Source organism: Stegodyphus dumicola, chromosome 9, assembly GCF_044657685.1.
Source record: "Stegodyphus dumicola isolate Sdum_Otavi_A_Nest chromosome 9, ASM4465768v1".
NCBI lineage: Eukaryota > Metazoa > Arthropoda > Arachnida > Araneae > Eresidae > Stegodyphus > Stegodyphus dumicola.
Window position 1 is genome coordinate 112,217,221 of NC_140776.1, and position 21,276 is coordinate 112,238,496.

A 21,276-nucleotide genomic window follows, 5' to 3' on the forward strand; every position below is an offset into this window, starting at 1 on the left:
ATGCATTAATACTTTATAGAATATTTAAGGTATCTGCCTACGTTAAAAAAACGATTTCGGCAAAAAAATTCGATTTTTTGTTAATTGCCCAATTTGAAAGGTCAGTTTTGTAGGATTCCGAAAATGGTTCATTTTTACGTTTGTGATAATTATAAGAGAAAATATAGCCAATTAACTGCACTGGAAGTGAAAGCAGAAAGACCGCAATTGCCATTTAAAAGGCTCAACTTAAAGGTAAACAATGTTGTTATCCGTGTTTGTTTTACCTGTTTGTGTGTAAAATTGCGTTAAAAAATTTCATTTTAATTCTGGGTACTTTTTTTTTTTTTTTTTTTTTGTTTCTGGCAATAATTATTTGGCTTAATGTTTTGAACTGGGACTGGCAACATTGCGGTTTTTGAACTGGGTCTGGCAACATTGCGATTAGGTATAAAGACTATGTTGCTGGGTGCATATATAGCAATTTTAATTTTTAATTCAGGGTATCTTGGATTACTTCCTGTGTTTGAACATTTAGGCATATCAATTGGACAAGAAATGATTAAAAATTACTTTGGAATTGATAACGAAAGAATAAAGAACTCGAAACGTCATTTGTCGCTCATTTCGAAAATAGCCAGAAAAAAATTAAAATCAAATAGGAAATCAAAATTACTTTAAGTATAAAGATATGGAGGGTGTGATGTACAAATGTGGAGAATTTTAAGTGTGTAAATACAACAGAACAGTTTTTCTGTTAATGTGAAATCTTTAAATGCGTTTTCTGGAAAACTAATTTTTCTAGTGTTTTTACATACAAGAAATGTAATTACTCAAAATGTTCTAAAGGTATCTCTATTAAATTTCACTATAGTATTTTCTATATTATTTACTAGGTTTTAAGCTACAATCTAAGTTATATTTATTAATTTGATTGTTTTATAAATATTTCTATATAAAACGATAAGAAATATTTTACAAAAAACTGTGTTGTTTCATGTAATTACACATATTTTAGTAAATTTTAAAAATATCATAAACATTTTAGTTCATAACACAGATGAGTGTTGTAGTAGTATAGAGTATAAATAAAATAGAAATATATGCTGTAGAAAAAAATATACGACATTTAACGCAAGTGTTAAATTCTCCTAAAAATATGCATAAAATTGCATATATTTAAAAAATTTATGAAAATATTCCTAAAAATTTACCTATTTTCATGATTTGATATCATATTTTGACTAAATAAATATATATTTCATCAGAATTCTATGTTTTAAAAAAAAAGTGCTCCGAACATAGGCAGATACCTTAAATAAAGTATTAGTTTGTTTGTTCTTTTCCCTACACAGAGAAGAGTGATAAGAAATAATTGCTACTACATTTCAATCTAAGACATACAACAGCTCTGAACGGTCATGAAACAGCATACATGAACATCACAGGAGAAGCAATTTTCTTATATATACCTTTAGATTCTAATAATATACATCATAACATTGTTTTGATTTTCTGTCTTACACTCTTTACAAATATAGGCTTGCAGTAGTTTTTAAGAGTTTAATTTTTATTGACAAATCTAAGTGTTGTAGCTATTTTTACTCCTTCACATGCCATCACATAAAAGAAATAAAATCATAGACTGTTTAATGACAATGCTGCTAGAGAAGAAGAAGTTTATTGTGATTTGTAATCCACAATCCCTTATACTCCAGAAAGAAGAAAGTCTGTTCTGTATGCATATTTTGTAAAAGTTGCATTTATTAATTTGAATTGCAATTTTATGAGGTAGTACATAAACCTTAAAATTTAAGACTGCTTTAGAACGGCTTTTCACTAACGTAGTTTCCAGCTTACTTCCGCTATAAATATTGAAAAAGAGAAGTGTGTATGTATTTTTTGCATTGTGAAAGAAAAGCTGACCCTAGAATGATCAAATTTTGAGCATACATAATCTTCTACTTGAATCTGTGTAATATGAAGTACTTTATTTCATATTTTATGAGGAGAAACCTAGAGCCACCAAACTGAACACAGTCCTCCACACAAAATGTACACTTCGAAACCTGAGTTTTGAATTTTTTCATTTACTTCGTAATTGCGCGAATTTAACGAATTTTTAATTAAAAACTCGGGGATATAAAAGTTTTGCATTCTTTCTCAGCAAAGTACAAGATATTTATGTTACAAATTTAATCAGAAAACTCAGCAATATAAAAAAATGTATTGTCACTGGGCAAAATCCAGTATATTTATATTTCAAATTTAATCAGCAAACTTCCGAAGTTTAAAAGAAATGTGTTGTCACTCCCTGAAATAAAATAATAAATTCTATGGGGTAGTGTGTTGCCATTGAACACAGCACAAGGTATTTTATTTTAAATTTATTCTTTTATTAATTAAAATTAATTTGAATTCATTAAATTTTTATTCCTTTAAATATATATAAAACATTCCATCAAAATATATATAACGAACTAAGGTTGCTTTTTTGTTTAATTCAAAATTTTACGTTGGCATGTTCTCTTCCAACGAGGGGTGCCATACAAACATTAAGATTAGGAGTACAGCATCGGTCAAATAATTTTCAGAAAGGTTATAAACACTTCACAAATAAATTTTTGCATTTTCCTGATAAAAATGCTGTGAAAATACCCATTTATATATTTCTATTTACATTTATATTAAATGAGTTAAATTCCATTGCTGTTTTTAAATGTTGTCTAAATAGCCATAGACAAAACATGATCACATTAAGAAGAGCATACTGTACATTAATGAGAGATATTAGAATATTTTATACATTTCAAGAAACTGTTTATGGTATTTGTTGTAAAAACATAGCTTTTTACTATATAGATTTGTATTCATTCTTTAAGATTAGCACAAATGATAAATTTTCTTATGTGTATTATTATATTTGTTTATAATGCTTAATTTATATCTCTTTCAGGATTTAGTATACCTAGCAATAAAGCAGCAAGCCGACCTAGAGAGACAGAGAGATAAAATATTAGATCTCGAAAATTACTTAGACAATCTTTTGGTTCGTGTGATGGAGACTACGCCTCGCATTCTACAAAAGCCATACATTAGTCCTGCTTGTCATAGGTAAGATTCCTTGAAATAAGTAAAAGCATGTGCAAAACATATTAACAAATTTTTAAATACATTTTCCAGTTCAAGTTGTTCAAAATTGCAACATATAAAATAAAATTCAATTATGAACTTTTTATAATTAAATGTGTATTCCAAATGAATTTTTATTGTTAAGTTTATTTCAAGTGAATGTAATGTTAAAAAAAAATTTGTTTTCTTTTCAGATGAAAATGGTTTAAGTTTTATGATGTGTCCTCGAACTATGGCTTCTTAAGTGTGTACAAGTTTACAAAAATGTTTTTAAAGTTAGAGGAAGTAGTTCATTGTAGGAAGGAAAGTACATACTTCAACACAAGTGCATTTAAAGCCTGTTTATATGCTTTTAATTTTCTGTGAAAGTCTGTATTTTTTTAAAATTATTATTATTGCATTTTAAATGTTGTTTCACTTGTTATTTGCTTAGGATTTTGTTTTATTTTTGTATATAAAGTGGTCTCATGTATCATTAGCTATGTACTTCACTTTCTCAAATTCAGTTATTCAAGTGTAAAATAATTTTATAGTTATAGAAATGTTAATATGAGATACTGTTCTGAAGAATTGTTTATCATCAATCAAAAAAAATTGTTTTGCTATAAATAGTTTAAAAAGTGTTAAGCATTTTTATTTAAATATCTACTCTTATTCAAGATACCTAAAACAAACATGCTGTAATTAAACGATTCTAACAGATAATAAACTGTTAACTGCTGTTATTTTCAATTGAATAATATTAAATATTTAATTTTAAAATGATGAGCTCTTTATCTATTATTTTATATTTCAAAAATATTATTAATACTTTTAAATATTATTTCAAACCGAGATGTAATTGCTGTCTGTACATAAATTATAGCATAATGCAAAATTATAAACCTTTTACATAGTTTTATAAAAGATATGAAATCTATTTTTAAATATTTATATTATACTTCGAAAAACAAATTTTTGAATTTATACAGATATATATTTATATATAAATAATTAAATAATTTCATAATAAGAATTTTAAAGCATTGCAGTTTTACTGTTTGGGCCATTTGTGTTTCATTATTGAAATCTATACAATCAGTAAACATCTCAGGCCCTTTTCCTAGCAGTATATCATTAAATATATCATTATATCTCTTGCAATATATTATTAAATATAACTTTATATCTCTGGCAATATATCATTATGACATGAATAGGAAGTTGAAGATTGATGTGAAGCGAGTGGAAAATTGTAGTTTAGAACATGCTGTTAAAAAAAATTGGAAAAATAACAAAATAAACATTTATAATGACTACTGTGATTAAAAGTACTAGGAGGTAATTCCATAAAACACAGGATTTCAATTTATTGATTAATATTTATTATATACCCTTCAGAGCAATTCCTCACTGCAGCAGTGCACTTTTCCCAATCATCAAAGCATGTTTCAACTTCTAGTCCTAGAGACACATTTTAAAATTCTTTTCACAAAATCTCTTCTAGGCTTGCAGTGAATTTTCTTCCATTGCTTCAATAAAACAGTCACCAGGAAGAAGAAATTTTGCCCATGAAAATAAGAAAAATGTCATAAGGCGGTGTATCAGGTAAATACATAGATTGCAAAGTCATATTTGGCCTAAAATTCACAAATAACAAAAGCATTGGTAGCAGATCCATTATCATAATATAAAATCCATCTAACTATACTTCTACTAATTGTTTTACACAAATCTTTCAAAAGGCTTGAACAAAATTATTTGTTAATAGTTTACACAGTTGATGGAATTCCTGATGCAACTGGTAGAAATGCAGTTTGTATGAATACATTTGGAGAAATTCTTGATACACAATGCCTTGACAATCGAAGCAAACCATTAATAATAATTTTTGGCTGACTACTCTTTTTGTTTATGCTTCATGTTTCAAGTGCCATTCATTTAATTGTTAAAATTTACTGTTTCGAATGTTAATTTTTAGTAAGTCTTGGGGGGGGTGAAGCTGATAGCTGCTATGTCACCTTTGGATGCAATCTCCTGGGAGTTAAATTGCTTGGGAATGCAATTCTAATTGAGTGACAAACTCCACCTGAGGTTAAATACCACCATGAAATATAGCAAACAAGTATCGTGAGGGAAAGTTAGAGAACTTTGAAGAGTACAAGAAGGTGCTCAAAAGTATATAAACAGGAGGATTCATTGTTCAGACTTTGGAACAGTAACCCAATTCCCTTTCCACTGCCACATTCTGATAAAGTTTACTTCTGTTAAGCCATGGGTTCCCAACCTTTTTCATGTCCCACACCACTAAAAAATGTGCCATACATTCTTGCTTTTCCTAATGAAGTTACTCTACAAAAAAGTTGTGTAATCAAATTTTAAAAATAGACAAAAATGAAACACGGAAAGAAAAAATATTTTAAATATTATTACATTTGCATGTATCTTTAAAAAAATGACTTAGTTATTTTTGATTATGAAAAGGAAATTTAATAATGTAGGTTCTTTATCCAGTTACATTCGTAAGATTTTTTCAAATCGTAAAATTTTTTTAATGAGTAAGTGTTCTTCAGATCTTGGCAATTTGTTTGCTAATAATTTGCTATATGCTTGTACATCGAAGTGATTTTTGAATTTTGTTTTTATTGACAAAAGGGCACTAAATCCGACTTGCCTTAAGTATGTCCTCACAAATAGGATGAGCACAGTTAGTATGTTTTCACTCCAAGTTTTGGGAATATGTTCATTGCCAAGTATTATTCCAAAATATTTCTTCCAAAACTGCATTTCAAGAACATAATTTGTGTGCAGTTCTAAAAGATCTCCCTTTAGTTCTTCATCATCTGACATATTCAAATTGAAAGAGTTTAATAATTTAAAAAGTTTTATAATCAAAATCATTTTTTTGGCTTTGGTAATATTTTCAAATGATACACAATTTCTTCATACTTCACATGCACATCACACACTGGCATTAACAATATGCACACTGTTATCGATGCATATGCAGGAAAGTATGTTTTGAACATATACCAATGTCATGCACCTAATTTTTAAACAAAAAATGAAAATAGTATCTCGTACCATGGTTGGAAATCCTGGTTGGAAATACCACGTTTGGAATAGATTTCACTGAACTGACTGATTATATTCAACAGCTGATCACATGAAACCCTTCTTCACATTTGATCCTATTGAAACATAGATCCATGTATCATTACTAGCCATAATGCGTTTTAAGAGAGACTTGCCCTGAAGAAAGCCTCTGTTAATCTATTTGAGTAAATTGTTGCTTTTAGGAAAAAAAAATCAACTTTTTGGAATAAACTAAGAAGCAATGTGCCGCAGATCCAACTGGTCTTTCAAAATTTGTCGATCTAAATGATATGGGAGCTTGTTCAGAAATATCCGTAATTTTTAAATGTTGATTACTAAGTACCAGATCTCTGATTAGATCAATATCCTGCTTGAGAACTGAAGAGTTTACCAATGCATTCTTTTTCCTGCCTTCTTCAAACATCATATCCTTTTTATATGTATATATATATATAGAGAGAGAGAGAGAGAGAGGTAGATAGATAGATATATGCAAGTGTTCTCAGAGATTTTTTGAAATATTTCATTTCCCCCCAGCAGGAATTCCATTGCAAAAACAAAATTTATTAATGCAGGTTCTTTGTTCAGTTACTTTTGCCATTTTAGGATATTGAGAAGGCAAAAATTCCTTGTTCATCAAAAAATGAATTTATTTATTAAATGATAAAAGGAAATATTGAATGAAGTTGAAACAACTTCCGAAAAACTTTGCAAGCAGTTTCTTTAATGTTTAATATTTTACACGAATTATTCCCAATACTTTTATCACAGTAGTGTATGAGACAAATTAAGTATTAAAAATCGTAAAAATGTTAAAACCTATTAAAAATTGCCGACTGAAAAGTTGCAATGATTTTTTTTAAGGGAAGAAAGAAAATTAAAAATACCAATTCTGAAAACTTTTTAACTGCAGAAGTTTTTACAAAACTAGATAAAAATATTAAATTAATATTATTTCTATTGAATATATTACCACCAATGGTTCTTAACCTTCTTTATGTGTGGCCTTATTCTCAAATTTTATTGTACTGAATTTTTTTGTGAAAACAGGTTCCTGGTAGAATTTTATGCGAGACTACCATTAATCCAACTTACAAATCACATAACTTATTTAAATATTTTTGCTCATTTATATTTTTATTTCATATTCTGCACATAAACCAATAAACAATATTTTTTGTGGGTATTGTTGTTTAAAAATTATTCCATGGAGAAATTAGTTGCTGATCATATCAATTTTAATTTGTTAATTTTTTACTTAATACTCATTACATATATTCTCAATGTATAATAGTCTTTTCATTCTGTATAAGTTGGTTGTACCTATTTACATATTACAATAATTCCTTTTATGTTTTTATGTCATTGTTGTGCATAAAAAGATATCAGTTCTACTATATTCATAATAAATAATGACTATAATTTATCTTTGTTTCAATGTGCTATTAATCTGTTGATTAATGGTAAATAATTAAAAATGGCTAATTATATTTTACTCGCATATCCTCGACTCCTTTAGCTTTAAGCATACGTTAATTTGATTTTCTATTTATTCCGTACTGTTGTTCCATATATATCTCAGTTCTACTATATTCATAATAAACAATGACTATAATTTATCTTTGTTTCAATGTGCTATTAATCTATTGATTAATGGTAAACGCATATTCTCGACTCCCTTAGCTTTAAGCATATGTTAATGTGATTTTTTATTTATTCTGTACTGTTGTTCCATATATATATCTATATGGAACAGTACAGAATACAGAAAACTACAGTAAGTAAAATTAACAGTACTGGAAGTAATAACCGTAACAGATTTACAGTGGTGCCTCAGTATAAGTAGGCATTAATCTGTTCTAGATCCTTGGACATATACCAAACTTCTTCAGTAAGAAAATAATTAATCCGTTCTAATGAAAAAATCCTATTGTTACTACTATAACACTGTTTAATACTAAAATACAAATACAGTGGGTGAAACATATACTGTACATTCTGAAACCTCCCCCCTCCTCCAAAAAAAAGAGAGAGAGAAAAGAAAAAAGTTCTATATCTCTTGTTCTACTGGCCCGATTGACGAAATTTAAATTATGTTTTTCATGTCTTGAAAGCACGACGTAAAATATATAATATATTTATGCATAGCATTGTTCTAACAAATGTATTTTGACATAAAATCAGACTTTTCTGAAATGACAATTTTTTTTTACATATTTCGATTAATTATGCTAGAGTACCAAGTTTTGTAAAAATCTTATAAGTAGTTTTTAACATTGGTAATTACTTTGAAAATTTAAATTTGCAGTTGTTCTATCATGAAGAGATTCACAAAATAAATACTCTCCAACAATTAATTTATCTTCTTCGAAACATATGTAAATTAATAATTGAATAAAGTTCGTTAAATCAGTACTTTTCATCCAACTGCAATGTTAAATACTGACTGTGTTTTATTTTTGAATAAGTGTCTCTTTAATGGAATTTGCCATTTCATGAATTCGTCGACTTGTATCATTTGATAACGGAATATTATTAAGTTCGCAGCTGCTTTTTCGTTGAATAATGTTAAAACTATATCTTTAGCTGCTGGTTTTCGCAAACAGTGTGCGCCTGCCCAGTCTTGGCAATTCTTAGACTTGCTTGTTAACTAGCTTTTAAAGCTTTTCCACTTGAAATAACAAAACCTCTCATTATTTGTTTATTATTTTTGAATTCCGATAATTTCCTCTTAAAATATTCTTCAGATTTGTCCTTTAAATTGGCATACTTAGATTCAAGATGTCTTTTAAAAAACGATGGTTTCATACTTTGATTAGATAATAGCACATTGAGGTTGAGGGTCCATTTCATCTTCATTCCAAGTAAACTCAAGTGATAAATAAATATCCATTATATTTTTTATAAACAATTTTTCTTTTCTTTTTAATATTCTTAGTCCTAGAAAATTGTCCTGTATCCATTACCTATGAATCATCACTTTTCCACTTAGTCAATCCCAGCCATTTTATCATATTTTCATAAATATTTAGAGACACAATATATTACTTCTTCAAAAACAAACGATAATGTTCTCAAATTATGTAGAAAAATTAAAAAATACAAAGCAACAAGAAGACGATCCTGCTGTTAAACAGCAAATAGACAGGAAAAAATAATTCTAACAGAAAATAGAGCAATATGAGCCCGAAATTGGTGGCGATAATAAAGTGCAAACATGCTAACAAATCGATCAACTCTAAAAGAATAAATGAAGTCATTTCTGTTACTACTTTTAAACATGTCATTTATGACAAATTTTGTTATATCTATCTATGGCTAAAAAAATATTTGTGAAATTAAAAACTGATTATTTTGCCAAAGTCTATGAGCGGTTATTGATTTTGAACAAAGATCATATCACCTAAATTTAAGTGTGTTAGAGAAGAAACTCAAACAGGATGTTGAGGTATTTAATTTTTGTATTTTAATAGTTAAAAATACTTTGTTTCTTTGCATACGACTGGTTCATAATCGCTGCTGTAGCATCTTTGATCTTTGTTCAGTAATCAGTTTCAGCCATTTTGCAAGGTTAACTGATTTAATAGCATCTTTGATTTTCACAGTCGTAGACACCGTGGTACTCGACATATGGTATGCAGTAGCCACATCTTGGGTACACATGGCATCTTCATACTTTTCATCTCCATAGTTATCATAACCATTTTCTTCATTGCTTGTCTCTTCTTAGTAACTCAAAAAATTTGTTGTTAATTAATTTACAAAACATTTTATGTGAGAAGAGACAAAATCAGTTGAAAATTCAAGGTGATAGTGCAGGTTGTTTACTGAATAGTAGCAATAGACATACTAATGCTTTGGGCTGTCGTAGCTTTGTTTCGAAAGAGGTAGTAACTAAGTGTGTTGTGCACAGTTGTGTCTCATCAAACTTAAAATTGAATTCTAATTTAGTACAATACTATATATCAAATAAAACTTTTTGCATCCAAACAGAATGCACACTGAGATGCTACTGTACTTTGAAGAGAGTGCACTAATAATATTGACACATCTCTCTCTCTATATATATATATTATATTTCAATCTCCTAAGTTCTTCCTTTAACTTTCTGTTAAGAAAATATAATTTTCCTTTCTTGATTTTCAACAGGTAAAATTAATTAATAGAAGGGAAGAGGAATATGCGAATTAAATAATTCATTGCAAATAATTACTGAAACCAAAACATTTGTTTTAAAGATTTAGATATTTTTATAGTTGAATACTGAAAGCAGGTATTTGATAACATTTTAGATACTCGTACAGTAGATACTACTTATGATGAAAGAAGTAGTTGCTATTTAATCAGTTGGAGAATTTTAGTTTTTTATTATAACTGTTACTATAATGAGATTTTGTTGCAACGAGTTTCAACTGCATTTCATTACATCCATGAAATGACTGATTGCATCAGATATAAAAAAACATGCATATTATATATGCAAATATTTTTTTTTCTTACGTTTAAATTAGTTATTATTCGATATGCGAGAAGCAGAAATAGTTTTTAATACTGATGCATATTCCTGCTCACCAAGATAATTTTTTTTCCTTGTTTTTGCCTTATTTGTCAAGTACGATAGATATGCTTGTTCTATCGGTTACTCTTCTGTTATTGGGACCGGATTCGAAAATGTATGATGCATGCATGTATGGATGTTAGTATTGATACATGTGCATACGTGTGTATACACACATAATCCGCGCATACATACATACATTACTAAATCCGGTATCGATAGCAGAAGAGTACTGTTCTGTCTGTGATTTTAAGAAGGTCCATCAGAATAATTTGTATATATATTTTTATATTGTTAAAAACTTTTTTTTTTTTTTTGAATATTCAAATAATCTGAATCTCATCTTGTTAACTTCAAAATTAACATGCATGTTCATACAAGCTATGAAACCATGCTTGTTAATTTAGCTCTCTTTATTTTTGTATATAAACTGATTATGCAACATTTAAATGAGGAAACAAAATAGTTGACTTGTCTTCTTGGTTTAATAACAATAGTCATATATAATCAAAAACATGTTTTTAAAGCAAAACTTTAATTTATAAAAAATTAAATAAATAATAATAAAAAAAACAGTATTTATTAAGAATTATTTTTGCATTATATTGTGAAATAGTGTTTTCCTGATTTATACAGTGCAAATTAATAGTCCATTGCTGCAGAAAAATTAATTATACGAATTATATTAAACAAAGTGGCAAAGAAGTCGCAACATGTGGACTAAACTAATAAAGTGCTTAAGGTAACACGATTTTCCTTTTATTGCTTATAGAAATTCTTATATTGTCTTGTATTTGCAAAACTTTCATGCCACCTTTTTATATATGTATCGAAACATTTCTCATTAGGCATTTGTATTTAATTTTAAGCGTGAAATTTGATAATTTCGAGATGAATTTTGTTGAACTTCATATATATTTTGTATAAAGCTACAGTAATATTTTGATTTCTTGTAAAATGTAAAAATTTCATTGCCATAGTGAATTTTTAAAAATAAAAAGTATGCAGGAGGTAATAAAATTTTATTTCCTTATATTTTGTTTATTTAATAATATAAATTTGATCAGTATATAACATTTCTTACAGTATAAAATTTATAGACTAGACATGGTACAAGAGATTATACAGCATTTTGACATTCTGTAAAAAAGCCATTATAATAAAAATAAATATTTACAATTATGTACAAAAGTTTTCATTTAAATTCTGCATCAGTATTTAAATGATAGAGAATTCTGCAGTCAAATAATGTACATACATTTCAGTAACATTTTCAGACATATTTTTAATATAGAGTTGAAACCTAATTAGACAAATTCATAGAATTAGCATTCCTTACTGTAATTTACTGTATTTTATTTAATTTATATTCCCCTATCAATTAGGTCTAAAATTCTTCTCTCATGAAACAGATTTTATTTAATTATTATTTTGTTCAAAACTTAGAAAATTAAGGCACGGTCAGCAGTTTTGTTAAAAAGACTTGAATAATTTTATATAGTTACTGAAATTAGTATACTGTGAATAAAATAAGTATATAGCTTAAAGTAAGGGAAAAAAGATTTCAATATATAATTTAAGACAGAGTTTTTGCACAAAAATGAATACTTACAAATTATTTTATTATGCATGAAATAACTTAGAGAAATCTTTTTTTATGAATATAAAACAGAATGTATAAAATGAGTACTTAAAAAGAAATATACAAATATTTGGTTTAGCATTGTGCTGTTTTTATATCGTTTACATGCGTTATATGTTCAATTTTTATCTTTTGATGTTTAAGTAAAATACATTTTGAGCTATCGCACCCATTATTATGAGCAAACTGTACACAGAAGCAGCATACACAGTCCTTCTAGTATGTTTCTTCATAAATAGCTAGAAAATAAAGAAAATATATTTTTATTAATACAGCATAAAATTTATGACTGAAAAATGAAATTCTATTTAGAAAATTTCTAAAGATAAGCTGTATTTTTGTAGATAAAAAATATTCTAGGCATTGCATAATTAAAATGTAAAAATTTTTGTTACTTTCTGATTATCTAAACACCACAGACATTTTTGCCAGTGTGACTGCTGATTATGATTCCTGCTATGTGAATTTAAGTATTTAAGCATAGCACTGGACTCCTGCAGTTTTTCTTATCTTCAACAAAGCATAAGTTGATGGGAAACCAGAAATTCAGCATTGCTCATACAGGTATAGTTCTGCCACAAAAACATAATGTAGCTCTTTTAAAGGCATCATATGCCTCTTTCTTCCTTCTCATTTTAGGATTTTTCTCCTGAGGTTGTGTGCAGTGGCGAGTTTGTGCAATTCTCCCACTCCAGATTGCTGCATACATGGGGAGAATGAACAGCCCCCCTCCCCAAAAAAAGTATCTGTCTTGTATGGAAAAAGAAAACAAAGAAAATAGAAGATGCTGGAAGTATCACTGAAATTGACATAAAAATACTCAAGCGTTTCCCCCAAAGTCATCAACACATTCATAAGTGCTCTCTATAAAGTTACCAAGGGTTTTGTCACATTTTAATGGGGGTGCAGATGGTCAGAAAATACCTAATTTTCTGAAGTTTTATAGCAAACTGAAATGTACCAAGCTATTTAAAAACACAATTCATGTTCATAATAGTATGCATGTTCTGTTAATTTTATGCATGTATTAAAAAATATCTAAATCAACATACCTGAACTTAGCTATTCAATAATTTGATATACATATTGATTGATATTTGATAATTTTTATGATTTTGAAATAAAGAAATCAAATAATGCATTTTATATTAAAGTAAAACTATGAGTGTAAACTAATGCAACTAAGAAAATGAATAACTTAGAACCATTAAAACAAATGAAATGATATGCAATGATATTTTTTGCAATGCAAAGATATTTTTTGCACAAGAGAATTTAGTGAAGTTGTCATGCAAATAGGATTCGTAGATCTTTTTCAGTCAATTTAAGTACCAAATAAGAACTGCAAATGGTTTCAGTAATTTTCAAGCTTCCTACTTAAAAGGAGAAGGCCACTTCTTAATGCATTAAAACATTGCAAGTCTCAGTGCGTAAAGCACTTGAAATGGGGGGAATTTCAGGATGCAATGTGTTTCTGGTACTGTTGAGTACACAAAAGTGCAAAGATGGTTGGTTAGTTATTTGTTAATTATTTGATAGAGAAAACAAATCAATCCTATGCATTTCTTAAGAACTGTAGGTACTTATTTGAAGTAAATGCCAACTGAAACAATAATTATTAACAAAAAAACCTCGTAATTTAAAACAGTTGCGATATCTAAAGATAAAATATTTATTCTTTATACAGAAAATTTAAATTTCAAAATTATAAAACTCAGAAATTATCAAGCCCGAATATTTAAAGGTAGAAACTTTTGTGTTGATGTAATTGTATTTGAAACCGTATAAAAAATGAAGATGTGACACCATGGTGGTTGATACAGAATTCTTAAAAGTACATAACTGCATTATCAAGCAAAAATATCTTGAATATTGTGAACAATATTAAGTATTTGGAAAGTTTATGTTTCTTACATTATAACACTGCAAACTTCTTTAGTTCGGGAAGGGCCCACCAACAGCTGAGTTTAAAAGTCATTGAATACTGGTAGTTCAGTACAAATCTCGCAAACAGGCTGGTGGCATGGGCGCTTTCATGGTTTTCTCATATAATGTGTATACGAGCCAGTTTAACTTGTAAAGTCCTCCGTGAAGGCATCCCTCCCCTTAGGCAGATAGCCATCGAGTGCTTTGCCATAATCAAATAAACCAAACCAAAACCATCTTTTATATTCTGAACTCTCACAGTGCAGTTGTAAAACAACTGAGAGAACAGCTTCACATTATCAGGAATCAATGTTAATGACACTTATGAGTAAAGCAATTGATATTGGTTATTCTTAAAACTGCTTGCCTTTGTAAGAAGCATATTTCTTCAAAGCATGTATAATTACTACCTTTGTAAATTTCCTAAATGATGTGATCACTGTTCTTAATTTGCAGCACTGTTGTTGTTTACATGTGGTCAATGATGGCATCGAACACATCAGATATTTTGCTGTGTAAAACTAGCTACACGATATAATATCAGAAATATATGGCATTTTAATATGATGTTCTGCTACATACAATGAAGAATTCATTATATAGAGAAAATATAATTCTTCTATATAGTACTTCAGCGATAGAGGAAGGGAGAATTTTATTTAGAACAAAACATATCCATTGCCACATTTACTCATATATGACACATAATTACTAGGTAGCTTTAATGCAATGCCAAAATTTATATAAACCATAAGTGGATTCATATTCTTTTACACTTGCTCTAGCATGCAGGCACCATTAGGATTTTTGGAGTGAGAAATGTAAAAAGTGAATTGTACACTGAACACACTGACTGAGATTTCAACTGTGGATCTTCCAATTTCTAGTTGGGTGTGTTAACTACTTACACCATAAGAGAATGCATAGGCGAAAAGAAATAATTTCTTACATTTCCTGGCCAACTTAAAGCTAATAGGAAGGTATGAGGCCCAGTTGATTAAACTCAAATGATGGCAAATTAATAACCATCAAATTTAGATTCAGTACTATTATTATCAAATTTTTATCAGAGATTATTATTAGGATATCAGATTCATTAATATTGAAAATTATTAAAATATGAATCTTCTAATAGTTGTTAACTGGCTATGCTAGTTGGTTATGCTACAAAAGCACGCATACAGGAAATAATGCCTTACAAACTTACCTCTATTTACTGATTCATACTTCTAAAAATTTGTCTGCCATGGCCCACTCTATTTCTGTAAAAGGACCCTCCTAAATATTCGGTCTACCAGAAAGTTCTGTGTCTCTGATGTTTATTTGGCACATGTTCGGCTCTCTATTTTTATTGCTTATTATGTTTATGTAAACATACTGACATAGAAATTAACTGAAACAAAGTTGATTCATGTTAGACTTAAGTGTGATTCATGTTAGTCCCATGGCTACTGATAAAATTCATTTATGCCACTGTATTTTATATGAATTTCAACAAGGATGAAATGCTACAGAAGCATGTAGAAATTTATTTAAAGTGTTTATTGAAGGTAGAGTCTGTGATAGGACGTGCAGAAAATGGTTTGAAAATTTGAAACAGGTGATTTCAACTTTTCCGATAAGCCACGTTCTCGGCGGCCATCTTTGATCAACGACGATGTTGTTAAGACTATGTGGCCTGGCATTATCATAATGCAGTAAGATGTTCTTCCTACTGAACATCGCCGAGCTCTTTTCTTGGATTGCTGTCTTTAAATTATCCAGTTGCTGACAATGACAGTTGGAGTAAGATCCTGACAACATTGGAGATTGCAGAAAGGCTTAAATTCAGCTCAGCAAACCATTTTGGACCACATTTGGAAAATAGGATTAATGTGGAAATACTCAAGATGGGTGCCACATGAATTAAGTCAGAAGAATTTGGATGATCGAGTTTTCATATGGCACAACTCTACTTGCTCGGAACAAAATAGAGCCCTACTTGAATCAGATGGTAACTGGGGATGAAAAGTGGATTACCTACAAAAACATCGTAAGGTATTGTGTGTGTGTGTGTGCATTTAATTATGACAAAGCATACTAGGGCTATCTGCCTAAGGGGAGGGATGCCTTCATGGAGGACTTTCTAAGGGAAACTGGCTCGTATACACGTTACACATGGGGAAAACCACGAAAACACCCATGCAGTCAGCCCGTTCGCGGGATTCGAACCTCGGACCAAACTACTAGTGTTCAGCGACTTTACCGCTCGGCCGCTGGTGGGCCAAACATCGTAAGGAAAAGGGCATATTGTGAGCCCAGAAAACCTAGCCCTTTCACCTCTACACTAAATTTGACTCTGAACAAGGAGCATGTTGTATATATGGTGGGACATTCGAGCACCAATACATTATGAGCTTTTAAAACTGAACGAAAAGCTCAATTCGAAGAAGCATTGTCAGCAACTGGATAATTTAAAGACAGCAGTACAAGAAAAGAGGCCGGCGATGTTCAATAGGAAGAACATCATACTGCATCATGATAATGTCAGGCCACATGTTGTTTGGGGACTCATAAAAAAATTGCAGAACTAGGGTGAGAAATTCTGCTGCATCCACCATATTCCCCGGATTTAGCACTCTGATTATCACTTGTTTTTGTTCTTACAAAATTTTTTTTAAGGGCAAAAAATTAAAGAAAATATCAAACAAGCACTGGTTCAATTTTTTGCATAAAAGATATAACATTTTTCAAAAATGGAACAAACTGCCCTCATGCTGGCAAGAAGTCATTAATAATAATGGCAATTATATTATTTAATAAAGTTTATTGACAGTAAGAAAAACTTGTATTTTTTTAATTCCAAAAAATGGACAGAACTTTCTAGTAGACCGAATACCAACAACATGCTCATGCAGAAAAACTGATAATGTGGTCCATTATATTTTCAAATGACTGCTCACAAAAGAACTCCACTTGAAAGAACCATCCAACGCTGACATACCATTTAGACGTCTAATAACAACACAGTGACATATCTAGCCAAAACTAAAAAAAAATATGGAAAAATTGAACCATTGTAGGCTAGAACTTTGTCAGGCAGAATAACGCAAGACAAGTTGAACATAATCAGCAGGATACAAAGAATGTTTCTACCAAGATCTCTAGTGCTCAAAATCTGTAACTGCAAACAAATTTACACTTACCATCAACAAATGCATGTATGCTCCAGAAAACAAGAAAATCGAAATGTAAATATGTAAAATAATGTACCAAAAATGAATTTGTGTATAAGTAACAAAAATAATGTGTATATTCAAAATATACTAAATAAAACAACAGGCTGTACAACTGTACGATTTAGTAAAATAGGAAATTGTCCAGGTGAATATGTACTATGAAACACAACATACAGCAAATATGTGATGCAATATCAGAAATTTCAGATTTCTTTTCTTTTTTTTTTTAAATTAAAAAAAAAAAAAAAAATCAGAAATATGGAACTTCTGAGTTAAACAGAATAATGATAGTTCAATTGGATCAGTGAAATATATAGGCCTCAAATAATACTAACAAAGAAAAAATTAATTGATGCATTATTGTTAATACATGCATTAATTTCTTCTTTGTTAACAATAATGCATCATATCATCATGTTCCATACGTACATAACACAAGTAATGTAATCAACAAGGATATGAAATAAAGAAACAGTTTTAGACCATCAAGGAGGATATGAAATAAAGAAATAGTTTGAAACCAAATTAACTGTAGTTGTATGAAGAGTCACCCAGCTAAAAAATATCAATGTGTCAAATAATACTTTACACATGGCAAATAATGGAATACTTGTAGAGTTCAGATGTAATTGCACATCGGGAGTAATGTGAACAATAGTGATGCACTGTTCAAAAGTCTCCTCCAACTCCAAAAGGGATAGATGGCACCACATGAGAAAAGGAGTATTACTGCCAATCACAGCCCATCACCTCTTTCATCAAAACTTAGCAATTCGAATAATGGCCCCTTGGTGGGGTTCATTATAAAGATGATTAGTGTGCTGGGACATTATCTATGCAATCCATGATAAAGTTTTTCATGCCACATTCACTAATTCTACCTACCTACCTAAAGCTGATAGCCGCGCAGATAGGATAGTGGTTTAGTGACACTGACTGCTTTAGTATGGGACTAATGGGACTTGGCTCAAGTTGCTGAGAACACATGGATGTTTGTAAGCATACTAATGTCTGTGTGACAAGAGGAGCCTCAAAATATATGGTGAGCCATAAATTCTCTCGAGAGGTTAATAGAAAAAGACGGTTGAAAGATACTTGGATCATCAACTTTTCTTTCTTGGAATTCCATCCAAGATGGTAACTAAGCAGTTAGTAGGTCCTGGTGATATCTAATATGCCTAGATGGATGCACAAGTGCCAGTCTTCCTTCAACTTGTACTATTAATATCAATAGTTTCATTCTGGACTTGATTTCCTGGTTAAGGCAATTTTCAGTTTTCTTAATGGCATGGATATTTCTCAATTCTTAAGAAGAATCTTCATGTAAAAAATAACTATACCCAAACTATGTTTATCATACCTTTCCTATGATTAGCTTACTATAACTGAGAGAGACTTTTGGTAATGCAGTGATGAGTGACCATCTTGCAGAATTCCAGACAACCATGAATACACCCACCTAATGATAAATCATGGGACAAATTCTGTTAATCCTGTTAGTACTGCTAACATTCAGGCCATAGAATATCTATGGGCTCATCTTAATATACAAAACTTTATGGACAATGGGAGAAACGACACCCATGATGCTGCCTGGTCATCTTCCCAATTTGTGGTGGTGATCTATCAACAATGGGGGCCAAAGTTTGGCCGTGCTGAAAGACATTGAATGAAAAATACATTATATCTAATTATAGTAGTAAAATGATGGCTATTGATAAATGTGAAATAACACAGCTTCAACTGATCGTTTGAACTGCTTTTTTAATGTGTTTAAAACACAATGAATTAATTATATAAATAAATACAATGAATTAGTTTTTTAATGTGTTTGAAATGCATCAAAGAATAGGATAACCAAACCAGTCTATTATTCTGGTAATATAATAATTCAGTAATGTAAAAAAAGTAAATACGTATAATTTCATCATATTTATTTGTGCCTGCTGCTTTTGATGTTGTTTATTAAGATTGTGTTAGTAGGGTCTTTGCTTTGATCGTAGTTCACGGGCAGTAGGTCACCTGCTACAAGAATGACCATTTTATGATAGATAAATATAAATTAAATACAACATTGAGTTTGTAAAACTACGAAATATTTGAGAGAGACACTTACCTTCTTCTTCAGATTTTGCTTCACTGTACAACTCCTCGCTATTAAGAAAGGAGAAATTTTTTATTATGCATCTTTATGATAAATAATGTTTCATGAAATTAAAATGATTGACAGTGAAGATAAATATGAAATAGCTATTTATTCATTGAAACATATAAATTCTTTTTATTACTACAACTCTTTACACTACTATTAGAATAAATAATTTTAGAAATTTGAAGGATCACATTAAGTATTCTAAAAAACATAATTAAATTTTAATCAATGACAGTAAAAAACATTTCTCATAAGTTCCCTAAAGTCAAAAACCTATGATATAGCAATAGTGTAATGATATCAGTATGATTCATAATTAATAATAATTATCAATGAATTCTTTTTATAATTCTGTATTTACATCGTCTATGAAATATGGTACAATATATAACACATGCTCAAATTATTAGAAACTAAGTTTTACATATTTTTTTTTTTTTCATTGTATTTTACGCTCTGAAATTCAGTAGAAAATATGCATTAAATATTTTTACTAGCATGTATGCTTGAATGTTAAATTTTGTTGCAATCTGCAGTATAAATAAATAATAATTATCCTTTACCTTTTTTAAAAAATATATACATGTTCTTATGGTGGCTAGATCTTTTATCAACATACCTAACTACATCAACTAAAATTTAACTTTGTTACTAGATTTTTTTTTTAAATTAAAGGTTCTAATTTCACCAGAAACTTAAATTTCAGTAAAACATTCCAACATTAAAAATTTACTAATTATATTAAACTACAAGCACAAAATAATTTGAATCACTATAAAAATATTTTAAATAAATTTTCTATTTCTATTTCTACAATTATTTTAGAAATATGTGGTCAATTATTTTGGAAAGTGTGATACAATTATTTTGGAAACGTGGTCAATCGGATTATTTAAATCGTCAAAGCTAGTGTTAAATATTTGATGTGACATTAGTAATAAAGCTGCTACATTTTCAAAATTAAGCAAGATTTTTCTTATATGTATATGGATTAATGTCTAATTTTTCATTCATTACTAACATACTGTGTATGTGTATATAACATGAAAATTGACATCTTGTCTGTTTCTTCAAATTGACATGTTTTCTGTAATTCTAATTCACTTTAATAGGAAATCGTTTCAACTGTTTATTTCTTGCATCTAGGAACATGATGAAAACTAAATGAAAAATGTATGAATGGCCAGGATTTCCATCATTTAAAGGCTAACAAGCATATAGCAATCTCAAATCAAATTACATTAATGATAATAGCTTTACTAACAACTGTAACAGAAGAAAGTAAAAACTATTTCACAAAACTCGAATATATTTTTACTTTTTCTTCCTTTGTACACAAAACTTCACATATATTAATCAAATCATGCTGATTTATATCATAATGTAAATTACATTTTGAGATAAAAATATTAATAAAAACATTTGCAAAATAATAAGTTTTTAATAATGGTTCTTTTGCATTCTTGCTTTATGAATGTCTAAATTGGCAACATGATTTATTAATATAAGAATTACTTACCACTGACTGCTAATCACAGACAATCTTCTTATAGACATCACCTATAAACATAAGTTAAACACAAATTTCAACAAT

At 29.2% G+C, this 21,276-nt stretch overlaps 2 protein-coding genes across 9 annotated transcripts in view; one reads left to right on the top strand and one right to left on the bottom strand.

Annotated features, from left to right (window-relative positions):
* Window positions 1-11,777, top strand: part of Rip11 (Rab11 interacting protein) — a 153,255-nt gene extending 141,478 nt beyond the window's left edge. Inside the window, exons 11-12 of one of the 2 annotated variants that reach the window (XM_085823922.1) lie at window positions 2,936-3,093; window positions 3,306-11,777. In XM_085823922.1, coding sequence (XP_085680048.1) covers window positions 2,936-3,093; window positions 3,306-3,309 — 162 coding nt within the window. In that variant the 3' untranslated portion in view covers window positions 3,310-11,777. Of the gene's footprint in view, window positions 1-2,935; window positions 3,098-3,305 lie in introns of those variants that run through there. The other variant, XM_085823923.1, reaches the window with a different exon arrangement.
* LOC118185025 (uncharacterized) overlaps window positions 11,748-21,276 on the bottom strand; it is a 221,106-nt gene continuing 211,577 nt past the window's right edge. For all 7 annotated transcript variants that reach the window (XR_015043065.1, XR_015043064.1, XM_085823921.1 and 4 more), the window contains 3 exons: window positions 21,202-21,242; window positions 19,647-19,684; window positions 11,748-12,625 (listed from right to left, as the gene is read on the bottom strand). Coding sequence is in view for 5 of the 7 variants with exons in the window: in XM_085823921.1 (XP_085680047.1) it covers window positions 12,603-12,625; window positions 19,647-19,684; window positions 21,202-21,242 (102 nt within the window). In the remaining 2 variants the exon portion in view is untranslated. The remainder of the gene's footprint in view (window positions 12,626-19,646; window positions 19,685-21,201; window positions 21,243-21,276) is intronic.